This window comes from Cavia porcellus, unplaced genomic scaffold (genome assembly GCF_034190915.1).
Source record: "Cavia porcellus strain 051 isolate PalLab524CR breed Dunkin Hartley unplaced genomic scaffold, mCavPor4.1 scaffold_4, whole genome shotgun sequence".
Taxonomy (NCBI): domain Eukaryota; kingdom Metazoa; phylum Chordata; class Mammalia; order Rodentia; family Caviidae; genus Cavia; species Cavia porcellus.
Window position 1 is genome coordinate 98,809,304 of NW_026947487.1, and position 24,237 is coordinate 98,833,540.

The window sequence follows — 24,237 nt, forward strand, 5'->3', positions numbered from 1 at the left end:
GAAGAAATTTCTGAACAGCCTTACTGTAGGGTCTGTGCTGTTCTATGTGTTCTCTGGATCCCCTTCCTCCCTCGCTGGCTGGCAGCCCCTAGGGGTGGGCTGCAGAGATTTTTTAGTTCCCAGGCTAGGCAGTGGCCGAGCTCATGGTCCCTGCCCCACGTGACACCAAAGGTGGCTGAATGGCTCAGCTAGTCCACAGGGCAGAGAGCAGGGCACACACTAGGGCTCAGTGGCCAGCAGCCATGGGGAACTGATGCCAAACAGTAGTGGCCAGGAGCAGTTCAGGGATCTCAGGACACCAGAGGAACCCCTGGAGATTGAGTCCCCACACACTGCAGGGCTCCAGTCCTATGGTGTGTTTGGTGCATTCCATGCCTTCTGGGAACTGTGTATCAGGAATACTGTGAGAGCTGTGCATTGTCAAGGACACCCATGAGACGCCCACAGCAGATGCACTCTGTACTCTGGCTGTCCAGGAAAACAGATGAAAACAGCCAACAAAAGCACATGCCTGGCAAGTGTAAGGTCATGAGTTCAATTCCTGGTACCTAAAAAAAAGCAAAAAAACTGCTGCACTGCTGGATATAGTGGCACAGGCCTGTGATCCCAGCACTCAGGATCATTATGAGTTTGAGGCCAGCCAAGGCTACCTAAATGAGTTCAAGGCCAGCCTGGACTACATGGTAAGAACCTGTATCAAGGGGCTGGGGATTTAGCTCAGTGGCATAAGCGCCTGCCTTGCAAGCAGGCAGTTGTGAGTTCGATCCCTGATACCAATAAAAACAAAAAAGACAAAAAAAAAAAAAAAACTGTATCAAAAGGAAAAAGAAAAAGTGTGCAGTATGTCAGGCCAAGGTCCCATTCAAAATCAGATAGCCTCAAGACTTTCTTCTCACCTACTGGGATGTTAGCCTGAGGATGGTGAGCTTAGAGTAGATGCTCTGGCTGAGTAGAGCTGGTGTGGCCTGGGTAGGTACCCGGGAATGCCACCTCGGGAAGGCTTCCCTACTTCCTTTCACCATGCACTTCTGCCTTGACTCCTCTCTGCCTGGCCCTGCCACATTCACCCTTAACTAAATTTGTCACCCCACCATCTTTAATAGATTTGATCAAGAGCTAGCATTTGAAAGACATATTAAATTGATGAATTGGTAAGTCCTGTCTGATATAATCTAGAAAGAAGGGAGAATACATTTAAAATTAGCAGGATGCAGCCGGAGATTAAGTTCAGTGGCACAAGTGCCTTCCTGGCAAGTGCAAAGTCATGAGTTCAATCCCCACTACCCCCACAAAAAAATGATTTTAAAATTAGCAGGATGGGAGAAACATGGATAAAAGTAAAAGAATTTACCAGAGCACTTTGCAAGATCACTAAGTGTGAGTAAAACATTTAATTTGCTAGGAAAATGTAAATTAACAAAACTGACCCCAGAATACAGAGAAAAATCTAAACAGATCAACAGAAACACAGAAGAAAATACATATCAAATATATTTCAAAAATGAATAAGGCCCAGATTTTTTTGTAGGTTAACTCTTTCAGATCCTCATTGGATGTAATTCTGATACCACTCAAACTTTTTCAAGAATATAAAAGAGGGGGCTGGAGATTTAGCTCAGTGGCACAAGCACCTGCCTCGCAAGCAGGCGGTCGTGAGTTCAATCCCTGGTACTGATAAAAACAACAAAAAAATATAAAAGGGCCAGGGATTTAGCTCAGCAGCATGAACACCTGCTTGGTAAGCATGAGGTTGTGAATTCAATCCCTGGTACCAAAAAAAAAAAAATATATATATATATAAGAATAAAGAAGAAACAAGTTGTGTCAGTTTTTCTCATTGCCGAGACAAAATACCTAACACTCCAAGTTACAGGAGGAAACGTTTACTTAGCTCACAGTTTGTAGAGCTTTCAGTCCATAGTCTGCTGCCTCAAAGGGAGGATGGCATGGCAGCCAGGTATTGCAGAGGAGAAGCAGTTCATGGAAGACAGGAAATGTAGAAGACCACCTGGGTAGCTCTCTTTGAATAAAGAGCAATTACCTCCACTTTAGCTAAACTTGGCCCTGTCTCCATGTACAGATTTATACAGAGCAGGCTAAACTACTTCCTTTTCCCTTCAATTGGCTCTAAGCAATGTAAATAGGGGTAGCTGAAGTATTAATGTGTGATCTTTGAAGCCAAGCAACAGTTGCCCTTTGCCTCAGTGTCTCCCTCTAAATGGTTGAGCCCAGCAGGATGGCACAACCAATATTCTAGAGCTGTCAATTGGGTTTGATCCTCGAGATAAGAGGCTATGACTTCTCAGGGCAGAAAAGGTTTGCACATCAGAACATGCACCAGCCTTCTAAACACTAAATGCTCTCTCAGTTGTGTTATGCAGGTTGGTCTTTGTGCACATCCTTCTCTGTATATTGCAGAGGTGTTTTCTGGCTTCCTAGCTAGCTCAGCTCAGCTCTCATTACGTAATTCCCACCACTCCTCCTCTAGCCAATCCCTTCCCAAATTAACAAAATCTGGGTTAGGCTCTGGGTCAAGGCCTTTGTTCTATGGACCCTCTCTGAACTGGACTCAGGACCCATTGGCTACCCTTAACTATTAATATGTCTTAAGTGTCTATTCTCACCATGGGTTGCACTAGAGGTGATAGATTGAAATTAACTTGCCAGAATTCCAAAAACATTTCCATGGGATTACAAATATAAGCTTCCTAGACTGCACCAAGGATGGGGAAAGGGCCTCTGTAAGGAGAGAGCAAAAGCAAGCAAGGGACAAGGCATGCCTCTCTCTGTCCCTTACTTTGTATCTAGGCTACTGGGATTAAGGCAGTGCCAGACCAACCTGTGGACTGATTTAGTAATCACACACCCTCATCCTAGTACCCTTCATCCCAGCATTCCACCATGAATGAGTCACACATTCTAGATGCAGTCACTTCTGGAATGAGGCTTTGGAGGAACCTCTAAACCCATGATGTAACACTTATTTTTTTTGTACCAGAGCTTGAACTCCACCTCATGCTTGCCAGGCAGTTGTTTATGCCACTGAGCTAAATCCTTGGCTTGCATGACACACTTCTGAACTAATTTCAGTGTAACACAGATGTGAAAACCTGATAGAATTCAGGAAAAAAAATAATATATGAGCTCCATAGTAGGGCACTTGCTTGGTGTCCTTAAGGCCCTAGGTTGGATCCCCAGCATGGGGGGAAATTAATACGCTAACAGAAAATGTTCATTGATTTGGGGGGTTTTGTTGTTGGTACTGGGGAGTAAACCCAGGGTCTTCACACTGAGCTATGTCCCCAGTGTTTCTTACTTTGAGACAAGGTCCCAGCAAGTTGATAAACTGCCCAGGCTGAGTTCAAACTGCAGTGCTGCTTCTGCCCCCAAAGTAGCTGAGATTTCTGGCATGTATGTCCATACCTGACTTCATCGTTATTTATTTTTAATGGAAAAAAAGTAAAACAAAATTCGTAACAAAATAAGAATACAACAATAGTTTCTCAGGGTACATGACAAGGACATAAAAATTTTTCCAATTGATATTAGCACAAACCTTTTTTAATGATCTAAGAGACACTAATAGTATAACTCACGTATTTTTCCCATTGTCCTTTCCCCTTTCACACATCCTAGTTCTTTTTCCTTTTGAACAATTCCTTCCATTTCACAATACCTATTGTACATTTTAGATCGTATTTACTCGCAGTTTCTCACACAAAAGGGAATATGATGTTTACACATATGAGTCTGATTTATTTCACTTATGAATGTGGTTTCAAGTTGCATCCATTTATAATAAAAGTCTCAAGTTTATCCTTGTTTATAGCTGAGTGGTACTCCATTGTATAAAAATACCACATCCTTTTTAATCCATTCCTCACCTGATAGGCATTTAAATTATTTCCAAGATTTAGCTATTACAAATTGTGCTGCTGTAAATATAGATGCACATATATCACTGTGGTGTGATGTTTTTAATTCCTCTGGGAAGATACCCTGAAGGGGAATGAATATAGCTGGTTTGAATGGGACCTCTAATCCTAGTTTTTTGAAGAATCTTTACACTGATTTCCACAGTGGTTGTATCAGTCTACATTTCCCACCAACAGTGGAGATGAGTTCCTTTTCCCCCACAACTCCTACAGCATTTGTTATTGCTTGATTTCTTGATAGTAGCCATTGTTTCCGGGGTGAGATGGAATCTCAGTGTTTTAATTTGCATGTCTCGAATGACCAGTGATTCTCAACATTTTTTTCATATATTTATTTGCCATTTATATTTCTTCATCTTGAGAAGTATGTATTCATCTCAGATGCCCATTTTGGATTGGGTATTTGGCTTTGGGAGATCTGATATTTTTCAATTCTTTATATGTTCTAGATAAAAGTCTTTTGTCTGTGGGGCAACTGGCTATCATTTTTTCCCACTGTTTCTTTTCACTCTGTGTACCCTAAGCCTTCAACACTTTCGGTCCTGTTTACATTGGCCTTTACTTCAAAGTGTTCATTTTTATAACTTGAATGTAAGACTTGCTCTCAGACTCAAGAGTATTCTAAGTGGACAACAATAGAGCTATCTTTTCAGACCAAGCCATGGCTGAGCTATGAGAGTTAGGGTGTTGCCCTGGTTCCCAGGGGAGAGACTACTTAAATGCCCAGAATGGCTCCTTAGATGGAGAACAACCCTGGAGTATGAAGCCCATCTCATTAGAGTACTGAACATGTAGAACTTTTCAGCTTTTCATAATGAAAATTTTAATTAGCATATTCAATGGGTAAACACAATTCTCACCCATGACTTGCTTCTACATACTCCTCAAACAGCGCTCAGCTACCACCCTCCAAAGCAGAGCTGACACAACAGAATTGTAGGAAAATGTTCAAAAACCCTGAAAGCTTATAGGAGTCATCCTTTCTGTGTGTGCCAAGGGCCCGTAGTCTGAAACAGTAGGGATCCAGAAAACATTGTTGCACATCCTCTCAACAGCTCTATCCAGACACATACTTTAGCAGCTGAAAAGTTCCTGAAGTTAATTCTTCAGATCTGGGACTAGAGAGGCAGTGCAGTTTTATCCCAGAGCAGGAATGGGCCCAGTTCCCAGCCTTGCCACCTTATGTGTGATCTCTAGCTTCCATTTCCTGACCTAAGTGATGTGGAGGGAAAAGTGGGATGATAGGAACTACCCCACAGTCACCCACTAAAACATTTAAAAGTGCATGAAACCAGCTAGTACTTGGCACACAATAAACTTCCAATATGAGGCGTCTAAAAAGAGAAAATCTACCACACCTCATAGGGTGGCTGAGGTCTTTTGCCATTCTGTCTTGCTCTGTGAACAGGTCCTTATTCAGAGCTCAGGACTCCACCACATCTCACTTCCATAGTACAGTTTTCTGACCTTGATGGAGGACCACTTGCTGTGGAGCTGAAGCTCAAATATTTTCCTCAAAAGTGTGAGGGATTTTCTGAAAAAACTGCTGAGCTCTCTGTTCCTCAGAGGGCCTAGCAACAGAAAACAAAGAAAAATATGAGCAACTTTAATTGGACATATGGAAGATCCTTTTTAATTACGGAGAGCTATAGCCATAGAGAAGTTTCTGAGGGGAAACTGAAATCTCTTTCCATGGAAATTTTCAAGAAGGGGAAATCAGTTATCTTTTCTGAGCATACACCATGTGCCAGATAATCTTTACAACAACCCAGTGACATTGTAATCCTCCCCATCCCCACTTAACAGATGACAAAATTAGATTGAAGTGATTGAGTTGCCCATGATCGTTCACATATTCTGTCAAACTCTGGTCTGAACCCTGGTCTGTTAGACTCTAAAGTTCAGACTGATCAGATGTTATACTCTACTGGCAGATGAGAGCTTAGTTACTTTTTTCTCAGGGCTGAGACAAAATACCTGACACCCAAAGTGAAAGGAGGAAAGGTTTATTTCAGCTCACAGTTTATATAAAGTTTCAGTTCACAGTTCCAAGGCAAGATGTGCATTACAAAGAAGAAACAGTTCATGGCAGGCAAAAGACAGCAAAAGCAAGCAAGCAACAAGCCTCTTTCTGTCTCATCTTATTCAGGCTTCCTACCCTTAGCTTGGGTAGCACTCACCCCCTTAATTCTAATGCCCTCAATCCTACTGTCACACCATGAACCAATTCAGTGTTGTACATCCTAGGTCAAGCCACCTCTGAAAAGCCCCACCTATCATCCCGCGAGGCACTAGGGACATCTAGACACAAGCCATAACAGATGATGTTGCTGTCTTCATCCTGCCCAAGCCCTCCTTAGATAAGGAACTCAAGGAGAACTACATCTCTACAACCTCCTTAGATTGCCTTAATTTCCTCCTTGTATCTTCTCCAGTTTCCTCATGGTTTTCTTAAAATGTGGAGCCAAAGGTGATCTGATATTCCATACAGTCTCATCGAGGGCAAGTGACTAGAGGCCCCACAACGCCACCAGCTGTTGTCCAGAGCCTTTGAGGAATGAACTAATGCAGCCTGGTTGAACTGCCATAAAAGCTGGATATCTGTTCATTGTCAGCGTAGACAATGTATCGAGATCCTATCTCAAAAACAAAAAATTGAAGAAGGCCACAAGACACCATATTTTGCCATAGGGCCAGGGGAAATGTGTAAAAGTACCCCAAACGAAAGAGTAGATCTAGAACCTCCTGAGTGTGAACAGTAAGCATCCCATGAGAGGATCGCTTCTACAGTGTCAAAGGAAGATCAAGCCAGCTCTTGTAAAGCGACAGGCCTTTGATCAGCTCCAAGAAACTCAGATCCCCTGGTTACATACATATTTTAAGTGACAGCATCCTTCTTTCAGGATGGTTCTGGGAATCCAGAGTGTGATTCAAAGGCCCAGCCTTTTTCTTGTGGCTGTTCTCCAGGGTGTGGGTCAGGGTCTGGGACAGCACGTGGACATCTGGTGAACTCCACGGAGCTTCACAATGAAAAAGCTCTCTTACCACAAAAATCATCCAGTTATTCTGATGCTCGACTAACTAGTAGTACACATACTAAGCAACCACACAGTTAATCAGATGATGGGAGACCAAATTGACTTGGAAGTTTTTGAAAAAGACCTATCAAAATAGGACTCAAATTGTGTTCTCTTCTCCTTTCTAGTCTCTTTCTTTCAAACCCTGTGGGATGAAGGACATGTCCCATTTCTCAGAGGGCAGGTGGCTACTACTAGGTGCTAATAGAGAGGCCTGGCCCAACAGGAAATGTGCTGGTCCAATCAGACTAAATGTACCCAGATGGGACTCAAACTTGAAAACTTTCTGCCTCAGCCCTACAAAGTGCTGGGATTACAGGCATGTGCCATGGCACTCAACTTTTCTGTGTACGTTTTGAGGGTAGATATCATGAGTGCTGGTGCCAAGAGGAATGACTTGGCACTTCAGAGTATAGAGGGACTTAGAAATGTGTTGCCATTAAGCTGCAGGAGTCACTTGAGATCTTATCACAAGAGCCGTGTTGGCAGCTACAGAGTACAGGTCCTGTTTCATTCAGAAACAGTTTGGAGGGCTCTGCAGAGGCTTAAAGCTCTGTTCCCCACCCAGAGTATCTAACAGGCACACTGCCACTTCTTTTCAGTCTTTCTTTCCAGACAGTGTGGCTTGGTTTCAGGGGTATTGGATTAGCATAAGTGGTGATTTCTAACATAAAAGTTCATAGAAAAATAGAATTTCTTACTTCTCTTTCTTGTTCTTTAACAAAAGGCTGAGGATAAAAGTCCTCCACCAGGGAGAGAAAGTCTAATACTTCAGGCTTTCAGACTCTCAGCAGGGCAGCCTCGGAGAGTGCTGGCTTCACATATAGCCTGATGACCTGATGAGATCCATCGGCTCTGGGGCTGTATTTTGTCAGGGTTTCCTTCTCTGGATCAGTGATGGAGCCTGTCTTACAGACCCACCCTCAGTCTCTAAGTTACAACCGCTCACTTCTTGAACTCTGTGCCCCCTCAACACCACAGGAGAGTGCTGGTCCAGCTCTCAGTCCCTACCCGATGCAGAGGGGCTGATTCTGCATCAAAGCCAGTGAGAATACAACTTTCCTCACCCACTGTGATGAAGTCACTGTCTTCTTTTTTAGGGTTGTCAACTTTATGTACCATAGTCTCATGTCATCTGCCAATATACCCAAGAAAAGTACAGATTATACTTCTATGTTATAAAAACTATTACCCAGCATTATCAAGATACTGAGTTCTGGTCAAGATGCTTTTGCCAATGGGAATCTCCTCAGCATTCTGTACTGGGGATTAACCTTTGCACTGAGCTATATCTCCAGCCCTTTTTCATTTTTCATTTTGAGACAGGGTCTCACTAATTCACCAAGTTGTCTAGGCTAGGTTCAAATTTGCCACACTCCTGCCTCAGCCTCCCAGAGTGCTCAGACTATAATGCGTGCACTACATGCCCAATTTAGAAGGCAATTTTAAAAAAGAACATAATGAACATTTTAACCTAAGACTCTACATAAGTGACAATTCCAATACTGCAGGCAATGTCTTCAGATGTTTAAGTAATAGTATCCACTTTAGAATGTTTCCTTCATGTAAGATTAATGAGAAACAATTTTGGTGATTTCTGATCAGGCTCTGTCTGCCATGTGTTTGGAGAACTCTTAGGCATAGATGAAGCCAAAAAAAAGTTGCAATTAATTGAATACCAGGTAATGTTTATTGTTTGTAAATCCCTGTTTCAAATAACACATTGTATGAAATAAACTATAAATGTCACAAAATTTTCCAAAATCCAGTGACTTTTAAAAATAACATTTGGGGCTGGGGATTTAGCTCAGTAGCATAAGCACCTACCTGGCAAGCATGAGGTCATGAGTTCAATCCTCCAGTACCAAAATTTTAATAAAAGTAAGCATTTAACCCAGGCACAGTGGCATACTTGAAGCAGCACGTTCTCTATGAGTCAGAGAGCAGCCTGGACTACACAGTGAGTTCAGGGTCATCTGGAGCTGCACAGTAAAACTCTGTCTCAAAACAAACAAACTAACAACAACAAAAGCATACGATATAAATGCATATTTTTTCTAGATACAATTATACACAATTTTGTATGTCTCAAAGAATCATTTGGGAGCCTTATGGAAAATAATAAAGTAGAAAACCTGTTTCTCACTTTAGTCAGAGGACACTATTTGAGTTAGTAGGATATTTAGTCTCAGAGAAAAAGCTAAGGAGTAAGAATGACGTTCACGGAAAGCACAATGTTTATTTCACATAGCCAGGCTTGACTGCAACTTTAGCTCAGCCACTGGGGAGAACATGTTTCTCTGCCTGTCCAGATGAGTCAATAGGTCTGTGTCTAGGGTAAAAAGAAGATGATCAAGGAGGCCTTGGGCACTCACATCAGACTGCCACATGTCTAACTACTTCCTGACTGTGATCTCTGGGCGACTTGCTCACCCTGCCTTAAACCGGGGATAAGGAGAATCTGTTGTGATAATCAAATGACATACCAACACCTCAGTACGGTACGTGACATGAAATAAGTGCGCGATACATGTGAAGTACAGTAAAACGGTACAAGGCAAACTGTAGCTGCAAGGGACAGTGCTCTCTTAGCAAGACAGCATGTCTGCATGATCAGAGAGCAAAATGTGCTGTCCAGTGATCTAATGAGGAGATAAAATTATGACAGTAAAAGATTAGCTGAGCCTAGTCTACATTTGATTTATAATTGTTGCATCATTATTGTTTGCACCCAAATTCTCAATAATCTAGACCATAGCTAATGCTTAAAAGCTTACACTGTGCTCCTTAGTTGTAAGAGTCCTCATTCATACCTTCAAATATCTCAGTTTACACAAAAATCAAGTGCTAAGCTTCCTGCAAAGCTGCAAACCACCCTGCCTGCATCAGGCCTGCCTGCTGTAGACAGACATCTTGTTCATTCTGCAAAATCCTGCTGGGCCTTATGTCCAACCCTCATTCCACTACTCCACATCCCCATTCCAGTGTTACCCACCAGGTGACAAAGCGGTAGACATTACTACTTTCTCAGGCAAGTCACATTCCATGGTGGCTCCTTGTCCACCAGCCTCAACAGGAAGAACCCCCATGCTCACCACCCTGCCCAAGCTTGTAGGAAGTTTATTATCTGTGCACTCTGGGAGGTGGGGAGTAGTATGGATTGAACCCGTGCCTTCGCAATGAGCTGCATCCCGAGCCCTTTGTTTATCTTTTATTTTGAGGAGGAATCTAAATTGCCCAGAGTGGGACTTGTTCAAAATAAATATGTGGGCCATATCATGATTCTGTTGCCGCAGACTTTTGTCCCTACCCACACATTAGCACCACTATCATTCCGTCAGCAAGCCTGGTCTCTGCTCACTCGGAGGAGAACCCCCACCCACTGATCTTGACCCTTTATTTCCGTGAATAAAGAAGCAGGCTGAGCTAGCAGTTAACCCAGTACTGAAATCTACAACAAAGGACACAAAGAATCTGGAGATGTTAGAGACTTAATTGTGGCCATGTCTTAGTAAAAAAAATCAACAGCATAACCATTCACTTTAGTAAATCAGACCTGCTTCTCAGATGAGTTCATGCATCCTTGGGATATATGAACTTGGCAGAAATGTAACCAAACTTCCCATGCATTGGTTACAGATTTAGGAGTGGAATTAAATCAATAAAATGTTAATCTTGGGGCTGGGGATTTAGCTCAGCGGCATAAGCACCTGCCTTGCAAGCAGACAGTTGTGAGTTCAGTCCCCAGTACCAATAAAAAGATTTTTTAAAATGTTAATCTAAAATTTTACCTGCCTCAAATTAGTTTTGCATTAAGACAAATGTGTTATGAAATACAATGTAGAATTTACATTAACAAAATATAAGACTTCAAAAAAAATCATTATTACTAAGGACCACTGTGGGGTAGCCTCTAAACCACTAGGTTTTTTCATGTTCACTTTTTGTCTTAGTTACTTTTCTCATTGCTGAGACAAAATACCCAATACCCAAAGTTAAAGGAAAAAAGGTTTATTTGGCTCATGGTTTGTAGAGGTTTTAGTCCACAGTTGGCTGGCTCCAAGGCAGGGTGGCATGGCAGGAGGGCATCACAAAGCAGTGAAGAACCAAAGCAGCGAGTGACAAGTGGCAAGCAACAGATCTCTTTTGTTCCTTATATTCTATCCAGGCTACTCACACTTAGGGTAGGGCGGCTTTAATCCTAGTACTGAACTATGAATCAATCCCAGCATCATATCCTTGATCGCAATATCACAGATCCACTCATCTCTACAAAGCTCTACCTATGACTGTATGAGGCTTTGAGGGGACATCCAGATACAAACCATAACACTTTCCTATACCCTAAAAAAATTGAATAAATTCATATCTCTGGAAAAGGTAAGAATTATGCCTCTGAGGCACCTCCTAATTTTAAAGTGTTTAAAATGCACCCCATCCTTAGATGAGTAGTTGACAAATTTATTTTATAAAGTTACTTTTTTTTTTTTTTGGTATCAGGGATTGAACTCATGATCTTGTGCTTGCCAGACAGGTGCTTATGCCACTGAGCAAAATCCACAGCCCTAAAATTATATTTTCATCTAAAGTTGACAATTTTCAACTCTGTATTACAGGGCCTTACCAACAGTTTCATTTCAGCTACATTTCCTTTAGTAGTTGTTGCCCAGGCAACGAGAGAATCTATTCTATGTTGGAGCAGTTAAGTAGAGACATCTGTGACCTCACTTCAGATTAGTATTGTAAGATAAGAAAGGGAGAGACCAGCAGACCATTATTGTCATTAACAATGGGAAATCCCCACTGCCATCCTTTCTCTTTTTGCAATGACTTCTTCAGATGATGCGAAGTTATATAAACTCTTAAGTTTGTAAAAATCATAATTGTAGTTCTCTAAATAGAAACAAAAAATGAAAGTCTGCAGAACTCCTAAGACTCATGCACACTATTTTTGGAATATTGAACAAAGTATTTTTGCCTACCAACAGGACTGACTTTTCTGGAGTAGAGAATTTTATTTTAAAAACAGAAGAAAAGAGGCATTGTAGAGTTTTGTTTTGTTTTTTAAAGTGCATTAGCAAAAGGAAGTAAGTCAGACTATTCAGGAAGGAGGAAGCGTGCTTTAGTTGAAGCACCCAGTAGGCTTGCTCTGACTTACCTTTTACAACTCTCATTTTTATAGATACAGGAACTGAGGTTAAATACCTTTTCCTGGGTGCAAGGATGGAACAAACTGGGATTCAAACCCACATCGTATGGAAGACCACCACGAACTGTAGATTAAATACTTGGAAGATGGGGGTGGGATAAAACCTTTGGTTTAAAATTCCACGAGACAGAAATTAATCCAGAAAAATAAAGATTTTAAATTCTTTGAATTCATTCCGTAATGAGTAAACACTTGTTTCTCCCACTGGGTTGTGCCAAGCTTGAGCTCAGTGTTGGGGAGCGTCCCTTCTTTCTGTGGGGTGGGCTCACACTAGCTGGTGCAAGGCCTTTCCTGGGAAAAGTTTTTTAAGCAAATAGGGATTAAGTGGGCACAGAGAAAAACATGCAAGCCTGAAACGTCAGGTGCTGTCGCCCCTGGTTCCCATCTGCTGACTCAGCTGCCAGGACTTTCTGCTCCCAGGTTGCCGTCAGTTCAAGCTGGATTACAGCAGCCACCCCAACCCCTCAGGCCCACTGCAGGGCCAGTTCATTTCCACTCATCATCTGGTGGCTGCAAGTGAGTTTTCTGACTCTAAAACCTTTCCTCTCCTCTTCCTTTTTTGTTTGGGTTTGTTTTGCAGTTCGTTTGCGCGCTGGGAATGGAACCCAGGCTCTTGCTTATGCCGCAATTGAGCAACTGATTACCGCGTCAGCCCTCCTCCCTTCTTTTGATAGTGACAGACCCAGCCCGACCACCCACAACCACAACTCTGTCCCCTCCCAACCACTCCAGAGGCCTCCGGCTCATGGGATCCTTCAGAGCTGCAGTCCAGAGTCTGGAGTTCTCCTCCTCCCTAAATGGACCCCTCGGGCAGACTTCCCTCCCCCTTTCAAGCCCAGCCTGAGATCCCCTCAACTAAGAAGCCTTCTTAGGATCCCACCTGGGGACCTAAAAGGGCCGCAACTTTCAGAGGTCTTTTCCTGATGCTTGAAGGCCCTGGCAAGCCAGCAAAATCCTTTCCTACAAAGGAAAATTGGGCTGAGAGGGCAGGGGACTTCGGGAAGGTGCCAGGGGCCTCCTCCCCAGCTCCTGCCTGGCCTGGGGTGGGGACAGGGAAGGTCGCTACTCAGCAGCTGAGTGTGTGGTCTCTTGTCTCTCGGTGCTTCCTAGGATGAGGACAAACAAGAAAGGAGCCCTGGGAATGGAAACAGCATCTCCCGCCACGACAACGCGCCGGGGTCCCGAAGCCACCCTGACACCCATACAGATAGATACCCAAGTCCCTATACTCACTGTCCAGAGCCACGCCTGAGCTGGCGTGCTCTTACTCCAAAATAGTGTGGCCATTAAATCAGGGCTGTGGAGGAGGGAACATTTCTGGTTGCCCGGGTTCTCTTCTGTGAGCATGCATTATCCTAACCTGTGCACTGCCCTGTGTAACCTCAGTGAACTGCCGATCTGACCCAGCCATAGGAGCCGCAGTTAAAGGCCTAGGACTACCTTGTTAGGCGGAAGAACTAGGAGGGGATCCGCGCACTTAAGCCGGACAGAAAGCAGGTATGCCCCGCGATGAGTAGAAACAACCACTCCGGCGCCACGCGGTGATGCTTGCGCGTGCTGAGAGCGCACAGGCGTTGGCATTGGCCACCCCGACAGTTAGCTGGAGCTCGATCTCTGAACAGGTCGATAGACATCAGGCTCACTCGTATGCCAGGCCTGTGCAGGGACCGTGGGAAGCTGAGGAATCAGGCCACCAATGGCACCAGCTGCCAGAGACGAGAGTGAATCCTCGGAAGAACTAAGTCCCGGGAAGGGATGTGCCCACTATTTGTTGGAACTCAAAGAGGGCAATAGAAAGTTCTGGGTCAACGGGCATGGCGTGGTCAAATTCCTGACTTTGGTGAGCTGGGCTGGTATTCCTTGGTGGGAAAGGGAATCTGGCTGGGCAGCAGGTGTCCCTGAAGAATCCCCAAGGTCCACAGAAGGCCTCAAAGGTATGTTTCCATACAGGGCTTACTGATTGCAGCGCTGAACCTGTTCAATTCAACCCCCAAAGTGCACCCCATTTTGATCATCATCATCTACATGGACCTAGCCATCACCGCCTTCTTCTTTCTGATCTACACCTTTGTCCTCAATAGATACCTGCGCTTCATCCTGTGGCCTGTTGCTGTAAGTGAAGATCCTGGGGAATTACCCTGGTGTGCTGTTCATATGGCTTGGCACCAGGAGAGCAAACGGACAGAGAAACAATCTCACCTCCCATACTTTGCACTCAGGGCTCAGGTGGGACCCAAGCAAAAGCAGCTAGGAAGGGGAGGGGTACCTGTAATGAAAAATGCTCCAAAAAACTAGCTGTGCGTGGGAGTGGCGAGACTCTCCCAGGGGGCTGGTCTCTTACTGTAGAAGATAGCCTAAGGTTTTGCTGTCCTTGAGGGAAGAGAGGTGAACCAGCTGTTCCTCCTGCTCTCTTTGCCAGCACACACTGGGGAGATCATCCCAAAATTCAAAGAAGACAATTAGTCGCCTCTTAGGTTTTTTCTTGGTGCATTAGAGACACAAGAGCAGAAAAGGGGGGGCTTTTATTGCAAGCAAGGGAGGGCTGCAGGAGAATGCAAGATCCCTCAGAGATGGACACGCAGTGCTTTGATTAGGTTTGACAGGGATGTGCAGTTTGAAGGCATGGGCAGAATGACGGATTGACAGCTGTCTGGAGGAATGTTGGCCTGCGTGTGGAAGGGGGATGTTCAATTTCAGTTTGGAAGAATGCAGAAATCAGTATCGAAGGGATAGGCTGTCACTCTAGGTTGGGCAGGCACCACGCTGAGCCTGGCAGAGCTTCACACGGATGGAGCCCATCAAGTAAGACCAAAGGAGACTTTTTTTTTTTTGGTACTGGGGATCGAACTCATGACTGCGAGCTCGCAAGGCAGGTGCTTATGCTGCTGAGCTAAATCCCCAGCCAAAGGAGACTTTAAAATACATCTCTAAAGCAGCCTTAGGCTTTCAATAAGTATCCTATAAAGGATGTTTGGTTCAGAAGGATGTTCAGCCTGAAACAGACCTACACAAAATGAAACAGAACTAGGCAAGTTACCCAGTCACTGTCAGCCTCTGTTTCCTCATCTGAGCAAGAAGACAGTAATAATCCCTTGTGGGACTGATTAAATGGAAAATGTGTGTGACATTGTGCCTCAGGACTGATGTACTCTAACCTCTGGCCTTCACTTGTGTAACCACAGAGCATATCCAATTTACCTTCCAGCTAACTGATAAAACCCCAAGTCCCAGCTCCCCTTGTTCATTGCACGCTCACAGCCTGCCTCCAGAACCCACCACTTCCAATTCCACTCAGTTTACACTTCAGAAAATGAACTCAATGGCCAGATAATTTGCCCCAGGTCATTCCGCTAGTTAGCATTAGAAAATAGATTCATCAGTACAGTCTACATCTCTAACTTAACCTGCCTGCCTCATTGTTATAAGCTACCCTTGTAGGATAAGAGAGGAACTTCAGAACAGAAAAAAGTGAGAGGTGATGGATGACAACTTACTCTTAGAGCACCGAGAAGCAGAGGACAAGGTACAAAAACAGGCAGGAAGCACTTTCACAAGGCGAGGATCTGAGAAGATACTTTTAGTTCCAACCAGATAAAAAACCATGAAACCCTGGAAGCTTCCTATAAAGGAAAATTTTAAAACTTATAACCTGGCAGTATATTAAGAGATGAAAAGGGAAGCCCAGCCCATTTAGACTCAGCTAGCCTTGGGATTTCAATGCAAGCTATAACTCATCCAGAAAGCATATCTTGTTGTGCTAACTTGCTTCAAGGATAGACTGGCTCAGTTAAAGACAATGATTGATTCTTCCTGATCGCCTAAGCCCCTGACCTTAAGAAACCCCTTTCAGCCCAGATCAATCTGTCTGAGAGCATATGACCCAGTCTATGTAACCAATATAAAATAACCTGCGATCAGCCTTTTGTACTTCATGCTTAAAACATATATAAATGTCTGTTTAACCCCAAGATGGGGTTGATGATTTGGAACTTAGTCTCCCTCAGCTCACTAGCATAATGAAGAGTTGCCTTCCAACTCCTTGGTACCTGCGTATCTTCCATTCGATTTGGTCCTGGTTTTTCCACAATATTCCTACTCACCTAATGGAAATTTAACCAGTATTGCTTTAATTAACTATTGAATGGTTGAGGGGGAAATAAGATGGGGAAAAGCATAGGTGCTGAACCAGGACAGGAGCTATGATTGCAAACTTTGTGACATGCAGATGGTAATGGCCTTTGAGGTATTGTCTCAGGAATCTGGAGGGTGGGCTTTCATGCACTTTCAACTCAAGAGAGGAAGCTTTGATCCCAAGCCAAGTAGGGATTTAGAACAGAAAACCATATATAAATCTAGCACTGTGGAAGACAGCCTTCTTAGGGAAAGAGGAACAAAAAAGACACAGATCTCTGGCAGGGGTGGGGTGGAGGGTCTTCTTTGGGAAACAAATCTTATACCTGTCCTTTGTGTAGAACTGGAGTTTGAATTTTTGGTCCCTGCAGCCTAGAAACCATCATGCCTTGGAATGAGCCTAAAAACTGATATCTGAGACTATTCTGATGATATCCTCGGAAGCCCTAAAAAGAACATATGCAAAAACCTCAGTCAAACTTAAAGAGATTCTCCTAGGGAGGAAGAGTTGTCAAAATGAACTCAATTCACAATAATGATACACATGAATTATAAAAAAAACCCCAAGATCAATTATTAAAAATCAGCAAACATAACAAATGAAAGAATTATAACCCTAAGAATTCAGTAATAGGAGAGGTGAAAAATAAGAGAAACAACAATAAATATTTTAAAACTTACTATAGAGCAAAATACAAGCTCTAAGAGCAAACATTTTGGGGACAGGATAGATTGCTAAAGTAATTTATAATAGAAAATATAGTTATTAAAATGAAAATGTTAATAGATGAGTTCAAAAGTAAATCAGATGTATTTGAAGAGAGATGTAGTTGAAGAGTTTCAACTGGAGGCATAGAAAAGTTGCCATAGAATAGTACTAAGAGAAAAGACATGAGAGAAGCTGGAACATAAAATATGAAATAAGAGCGCTCAAGAGTTACCCAGATCTTAGCAGCAGGATTGCAAGCTTGAGTCCAGCTTGGGCAAATTAACAAGACCCTATCTCAAAAATAGGTTGTATTTTTATTTTTTTACTTTTTTAAAGGTAAGAACATAGCTCAATACAAAGGTATTAGGTTCAATTCCCAGTACTGGAAAAAAAAAGTCTTTAAAAGGAATAAAGAAGAGAAAATATTCAAGGTGATAATGATTAAGAACTTACTAGATTTAATGAAAATAATACCACTGAATGTGGCAGAGTAGAAAAGTCAGAAATTATGTCTGTCCACATAACAATAACTGAACAGCCAAAGCCCTGTCAGTACAACTTTTTCAGAACTCTGAAATCTGGTGCTTTTGTTTTTGTTTTGTTTTGTTTTGAAGTCTTTAACCAGGAGAATACTAAATGAGAAAAGAAGCTGCTGAATGTTCCTAAGAGAGCATTGTGCATTCTAAGGTCCACCTGCCCTCCCTCATGCTCAGTTTGGCACCTGCGATAAAAACAGCAGCCCACATTCTGAAGAAGCTCCGTGATGTTAGAGAGAACAATACGGACATATCTCAAAGAATGCTGAATCTGTATTTGTTTTGATCTGGCCGGTAGCTATCACAGATTTGTCTAGGCATTTTCTTTTGTTCCACCTACCTCAGAACTTTCTTAGGGATGAAACAGTCTCCTGGTAGCATTTATTGAAAGTATTGGAAGGCAAATACACTGTCTCAGACACCCGTAGCAAGAGGAAATGCAAGCTATAGACAAGAAAGGAGATATAGGGAAACAGAGGCCTTGAAATATTTCTCATATAGACTAGGGAATCTAGGCCACACACATTACCAGAGCTGGACACATACTCAGAGAAGACCTGAGGAGACCCCACGCTTTCCTTTCTGGATGACCATTAGGTTTCTGATAAGCAGAAAATGAAAATTTTAAAAAGGTATAAACACCCTGCCTAAGTGTTCAAAGAGTACTGCAGGGCTGGGGATTTAGCTGGGCTGGAGATTTAGCTCAGCGGCATAAGCGCCTGCCTTGCAAGCAGGCAGTCGTGAGTTCGATCCCCGGTACCGATAAAAAAAAAAGGAAAAAGACAAAAAAAAAAATGTATATTGGGGCTGGGGATTTAGCTCAGCGGCATAAGCGCCTGCCTTGCAAGCAGGCAGTCGTGAGTTCGATCCCTGGTACCGATAAAAAGGAAAAAGACAAGAAAAAAAAAAAAAGTACAGTCCATACACAAGAAACAGAGAAGTCAGTAGAAACTGTTCCTAAGAAAGTCCAGATATAGACTTGCTAAAAAAAGGCTACAAATCAGCTATCTTTGAAACATTCATAAACTAAAGGAAATCATAAGGATAATTCAAGAACACATAAAGGCTTATGTTTGAGAAAACATAAGACAATACTAACTAAAAGAAAGCTGGTATAGCTTTAATGCCAATTAAACCAGTTTAAAGCTGGTATAGCTTTAAACCAATTTTATATATTAAAAATATAGTTGCCATGGTGGGCCCACACATAATCCCAACACACTGAGGCAGGAGGATTGAAAGTTTAGGCCCAGTCCAAGCAATTTAATGACTTAGTAAAACTCTGTCTCAAAACAAAAAGTAAAGAAATAAAAAGGGAGCTAGGAATATAGTTCAGTGGCACAAGCTCCTGCCTAACAAGTACAAGATCCCAAGTTCGATTCCCAGTACCAATCAATCAATCAATCAATAAGGGCTAGGGAAGTAACTTAGAATGAATGCTCTGACTTCAACTCCTAGTATCACCCCCAAAAAAGATATAAAAAGATTAAAATCAAAATCAAAATGGATCAAAGATCTAAACATTAAAACAAATCATTAAACTCACTGGAAGACAAACAAGTAAAATACTAGACAGTGTAGATGTGGGAAAGGATTTTCTAAACAGAACCTCAATTGATAAGAAATAGTAAACGGGATTATATCAAACCAAGAAGCTTCTATATAGCAAAAGAATCATTTATTAGAGTGAAGAGATAACCTACATAATGTAAAAATATTTTTGCCAGCTACTCTTCAAAGAGAATAGCTAGCATATATAAAGTACTAAAAAAAATAAATTAGAGGTTTTTTTTTTCTTTTATGGGACTGGGGATCAAACTCATGACCTTGTGCCTGCCAGGCAGGTGCTTATGCTGCTGAGCTAAATCCCCAGCCTCAAAAGGAAATCACCTAAAATGAAAGACCCAGTCAAGAAGCGGGCAAGAGAAACTAACAGACATTTTACAGAAGGAGAAGTACAAATGGTCAACAAATAAATGAAAAAATGTTCAATATTTCTGACCCATTAGAGAAATGCAAATTAAAACACTGCTAAGATTCCATTTTACTTCTGAGAGAATGGCAAACAGTAATAAATGCTGGCTTGGCTGTGGTGAGAAATAAACCCTCCTGCATTGTTGGTGGGATTGTAAACTAGAACAACCATTGCACAATCTGTGTGGAGATTTCTCAAAGAACTGAAAATCTGGGCCGGGGATTTAGCTCAGAGTCACAAGTACCTGCCTGGCATGTGCAAGGTCATGAGTTTGATCCAAGATACAAATAAAATAAGTAAAAATGTTTAAGGAGCTGGGGATATATCTTAGTTGGCACACTGCCTGCCTGACAAGTGCAAGGTCGTGAGTTATATCCCCAGTAACAAAAAAAAAAAAAAAAAATTTACACATCAAAGAATTGAAATTTGAAATTCTATATGATCCAGCTATCCTCCTCAGTATCTTCCCCAAAGAGCTTAAGACATCCTGCTACAGTGATACATGCATACCAGTGTTTATAACAACACAATTTGGGGCTGGGGATTTAGCTCAGCGGCATAAGTGCCTGCCTTGCAAGCAGGCTGTCATGAGTTCGATCCCCCGTACCGATAAAAAGGAAACAGACCAAAAAAAAAAAAAAAAAAAAAAAAAAAAAAGATATCCATGTATAAGAACCTAATAACCTCAATTAGTAGAAACATTATATGCCATAACATGAGCTAAGGTTAATAATATCAATAAAAATGAAATTCAGGATAGAGGATTAGAGGAAAAGGGAAGAAGGGCTGGGCGAAAGAGGAAGTGGATTTTAAAAATACTGTAGTATGTACGTATACTAAAAACATGTACTAATAAAATTCAAAAAGTTTTTAAAATCACATCATATAGCAATTCTGAACTTGTATGCACCTCTGCCTGTTAGTATTGATTGTAAACTTGACTACATTAAAAAGACTTCTTTTTGGTTGTTGTTTGTTTTTTGTCTTTTTGAGGCACTATGAGGTTCAGACTGGCCTTGGGCTCACTTTGTAGCCCAGTCTGGTCTTGAACTTGCAACGATCCTCCTGCCTCAGCCTCCTGAGTGCTGGGATTACAGGAATGCACCACCATGCCCAGCTTACATTCAAAGACTTCTTGAGAGGTGAATTATGAGGACACCACTCTCATTAATGGGTGATGCCTATGTGGGGGATATAAGTGGGAGGCACCTTGGAATCTATTATCTGCTTCTTGGTTTCTTTGTCTAAGTTTCTTCCTCCACTCTCTGCCTCCTGAGTACCAGGAACTAAGAAGCTCCTCTCTGCTACACACTTCTATGATATTTCTGTCTTGGGGCTAGCTGACAATGGAATGAAACCTCTGAAGCCAGGAGCCAAGTAAACCTCTCTCCTTTAAGCTATAGGTGTCAGGTATTTTGTCCCAGCAACTAGAAAGCTGATCAGAGCAGCATCTAACAATGTGGCTCCAAAATATAAAAGGTAAATATAAATATAAAAGGTTGGGGGGGGACTCAGTAAGCATTCTCTAAAATTGAGGAAATAACTATCGTAACAACAGAGGCTAAAAGTAGGAAGAATTTATTCAAAGAAAGAAAGCTTCTGTCTAAGAGGGACAGAAGGGGATCCAGAAAGTAGGTTGTGCACCAACACTGAACAAAGCCACAAGGTGAAGTGGGCTTAAGGTGGGACAGAGCTATAATCAAGAAGATTACAAGTACACTTGCTTAGGTAATACTGATCCAGTGGCAGATCACAAGATGGATGTAAGGTGTGACAAAACTGTGATCAACCAGTAAGATTACAAGTACAGTTGCTTGGGTCACATTGGTTAAATGGGGATCAAATTAGGAAGCCAGCTGTGTAGCACGTGCACATGGGAGCCACAAGGAGCATCCTGGAAGGGTGGGTTAAGGCTCCTCCCCAAGGCTTTGATGTCTATCTAGAGTATCAGTTACTGGTCTTCATCCCTAGGGGAAGTGTATGGGTGCGCAGTTTCTTTTTTTCTTGAAGCCTGGCCTTCGGTGAATGCACCTCCTGACACAGGTCTTCTGCCCTGACTTTTCAAGGGCTCAGCCCTGTCTGGCTGCCCTACGATATTTCTAAATAACTTAGTTGTCTATAGTAATATGAACTTATTCCCAGGAATCTTGTCATCTTGTAAAACCAGAACTGTGATAATGATCTACCAGAACTTAGGGAACCCCAGTTCCTTAAAAGTTGGTCCCTTCCCTTCGTTAAGGAGCCAGTGTAATTCTCCACAGCAGAGCTGTGCCTCCTGCAGCCCCCCCTCTTCCATTTTCTCTTACTTTCTAACTCTGTAATAAAACTGCCTATGGCCTCACGATGAAACATCCTCAAAGGCTGATAAATCAAAAACCTATTGCACAGAGCAAGTTGGGTTACTTGTCCCCTCTTTGGGAGGGACATGCTAGCACTCCCACCCCACCTCCCTGTCAAATGACATACATATATTAAACATCAAACAGAAGTTTGGAAGCTGTCTGTTGGAGGAAGCTGTGCTGCACGGTGTGTTGATGGGGACTTGACTCTTTCTACAACTTATTCATTACTATTTTCAGGACCTTCTCAATGACCTGGCTGCTTGCGTGTTCCTTGGAGGTGGCGCATTCTTTGCTTCGAGGAAAGTAGAAAAGCCATTTAACTACTTTGTCGCTATGGTGAGTCTTTGCCCTTTGGGCTGTGGATTTGCTCTGAGTTCACCTCTTATGGAGATGAATTTCCCCTGTTAAAGGAAAAGGATTGTTTGTAGAAATAGCTTAGGTCCACAGTAAAGCTGTTGTTGCTTTTATTTATGTTTGCCTTTTTGAGTCAGGGTCTCACTATGCAGTTCAGGCTGGCCTTGAGCTCACTTTGTAGCCCACGCTGACCTCCAACTCACAGCAATCCACCTGCCTCAGCCCCCCGAGTACTGGGATTACAGGCATGTGCCTCCATGCCTAGTTCAAAGTAAAGTTTAAAAAAAAGTTGGCAAATGTTTCCAGTGGAGAAACCACTTGAATAAAGACGATGTCGGGGGAGCCAGCCTCAGTTAGTGGTTCCCTTCTTACAGTGGCTGAGCCCGGAGCAAAGGCTGAATGCAAAGAGAGAAGGGGAGGAGTGTGGCCAAGGGGCAGCAGGGGTGGACAAGGCCCAGGTGGCTCTGGCTCTGGTAGTTTTTGGGTTGAGCAGCGATATGTTAAGCAGCATCGTGGATGAATAGACACTAGAAAGGAAATATGCTATCTTTGGAAGAAGAAGCAAAAGTAATGAAGATCTTTTTGTTTTTCAGATCCTTATGGCTGTGGCTGCATTTCTTTGTTTCATTGATGTATGTCTTCAAAGAAGACACTTCAAAGGCAAGAAGCCCAAAAAGAATGTACCAGGAGCCCCGGGAGCCCCGGGAGCGGGAGCCCCGGGAGCGGCAGCCAAGTAACCACCAGCAGGAAAGAAGTAACTCAAATGCAACCGCTGTTGTCAGAAATGGCAGTGTATTTTACAATAAAACATCTTCACTGTCTTCCTTGTCTGCTTCCTACAATGGTTTTCTTTTCCATATTGATAACTATCTTTTCTTGGAAGAGAAATCTCTATTTATTTGTCTTTTTCCTTTTTATCGGTACCGGGGATCGAATTCATGACTGCCTGCTTGCAAGGCAGGCGCTTATGCCACTGAGCTAAATCCCCAGCCCCTGAAATGTCTCTGTAAATGGACTCAAAAGCCGAAAGGTTGATTTTATAAATCTTGTCTGGTCCATTCTACATAAGTTACTGGACGTTGTGATGCGGAGGCCAATGGTGGGCCCTGACAGGCCCCGGGGAACAGACACTTTTGAAACAGGAGAATGAAACTCTCAACCTACTATGTCCGGTATGAGTCTGTGTTTTCTAAAATCAAAGAATGGATTTTAGGAACAATGGAGATTAAGAACAGAATATATTTATTGAGAGAAAGAAAGCTTCTGTCTGAGAGAGAGACAGAGAGGTCTCGAGGGGGTTGCCAGGGACTCTGCCTTTTCTAGGGAGTTTTATAGAATAAAATCATGGGGTGAGATGGGTTTGAGGTGGGGAAACTAGGAAACTCACAAGGCAGATGGACATAAGGTGGGACAGAGTATGGTTAACCAGTAAGATTAATAGTTCAGGTAAAATTGATTAAATTGGGGACAAATGGGGAAGCAAGTCAAGTAGAAAGCAGACATTCTTGGACAGCTGTGACTCTTCCCTAGGGCGTTGGAATGGTGACTCCGGACTTCCTCAGGGTGACAGGGAACTATTTAGAACATCAGTCCTTAGGATACGAATTTATTTGTTTGATCTTTTGTCTCGAGGCCTGGAAGGAAAATCAAAAGCAATGAAGACAGGAGGTGTCTGTCTCCCCCACAGTTGCAAGGTGTCTGCGCTTCTGTACCTGCTCCTTTGAGGACCCAGCCCTGTCTCACTGCCTATAGTATTTCTAACTAACTCAGCTGCCTGTAACAGTTTGAGGGACCAGAAACCCAGGTGACACTGGTGGTGCCACCAACCAATCTAACAGACCAGAGGAAAATGAAAAACTGGAAAACACCAGAAGGCATTTGATTTGCATTCACATTTTTTGGTTTTACATTTCTTAAAGAATCCAAGCAAGGGCTCAGCAGTATGCTGCCAAGCATGAGCGGTACGCTT

At 42.7% G+C, this 24,237-nt stretch overlaps 1 protein-coding gene across 1 annotated transcript; it reads left to right on the plus strand.

Moving 5' to 3' along the window:
* The first annotated feature begins 99 nt into the window (after positions 1 to 99).
* Positions 100 to 23,089, plus strand: Cmtm2 (CKLF like MARVEL transmembrane domain containing 2). The gene is made up of 4 exons (XM_003471940.5): positions 100 to 14,061; positions 14,172 to 14,333; positions 22,152 to 22,250; positions 22,862 to 23,089. Exons 1-4 carry the CDS (start codon positions 13,918 to 13,920, stop codon positions 23,003 to 23,005), a joined length of 549 nt encoding a protein of 182 aa, XP_003471988.2. The 5' UTR covers positions 100 to 13,917; the 3' UTR covers positions 23,006 to 23,089.
* Positions 23,090 to 24,237: the final 1,148 nt, after the last annotated feature.

Excerpts from the sequence above, each read along its gene's own strand:
- Cmtm2 (XM_003471940.5), top strand. The coding sequence starts at position 13,918 with ATGGCACCAGCTGCCAGAGACGAGAGTGAATCCTCGGAAGAACTAAGT. Across the intron at positions 14,062-14,171 it reads TGGTCAAATTCCTGACTTTG|GGCTTACTGATTGCAGCGCT; the intron begins GTGAGCTGGGCT and ends GTTTCCATACAG. Across the intron at positions 22,251-22,861 it reads TTAACTACTTTGTCGCTATG|ATCCTTATGGCTGTGGCTGC; the intron begins GTGAGTCTTTGC and ends TTTGTTTTTCAG.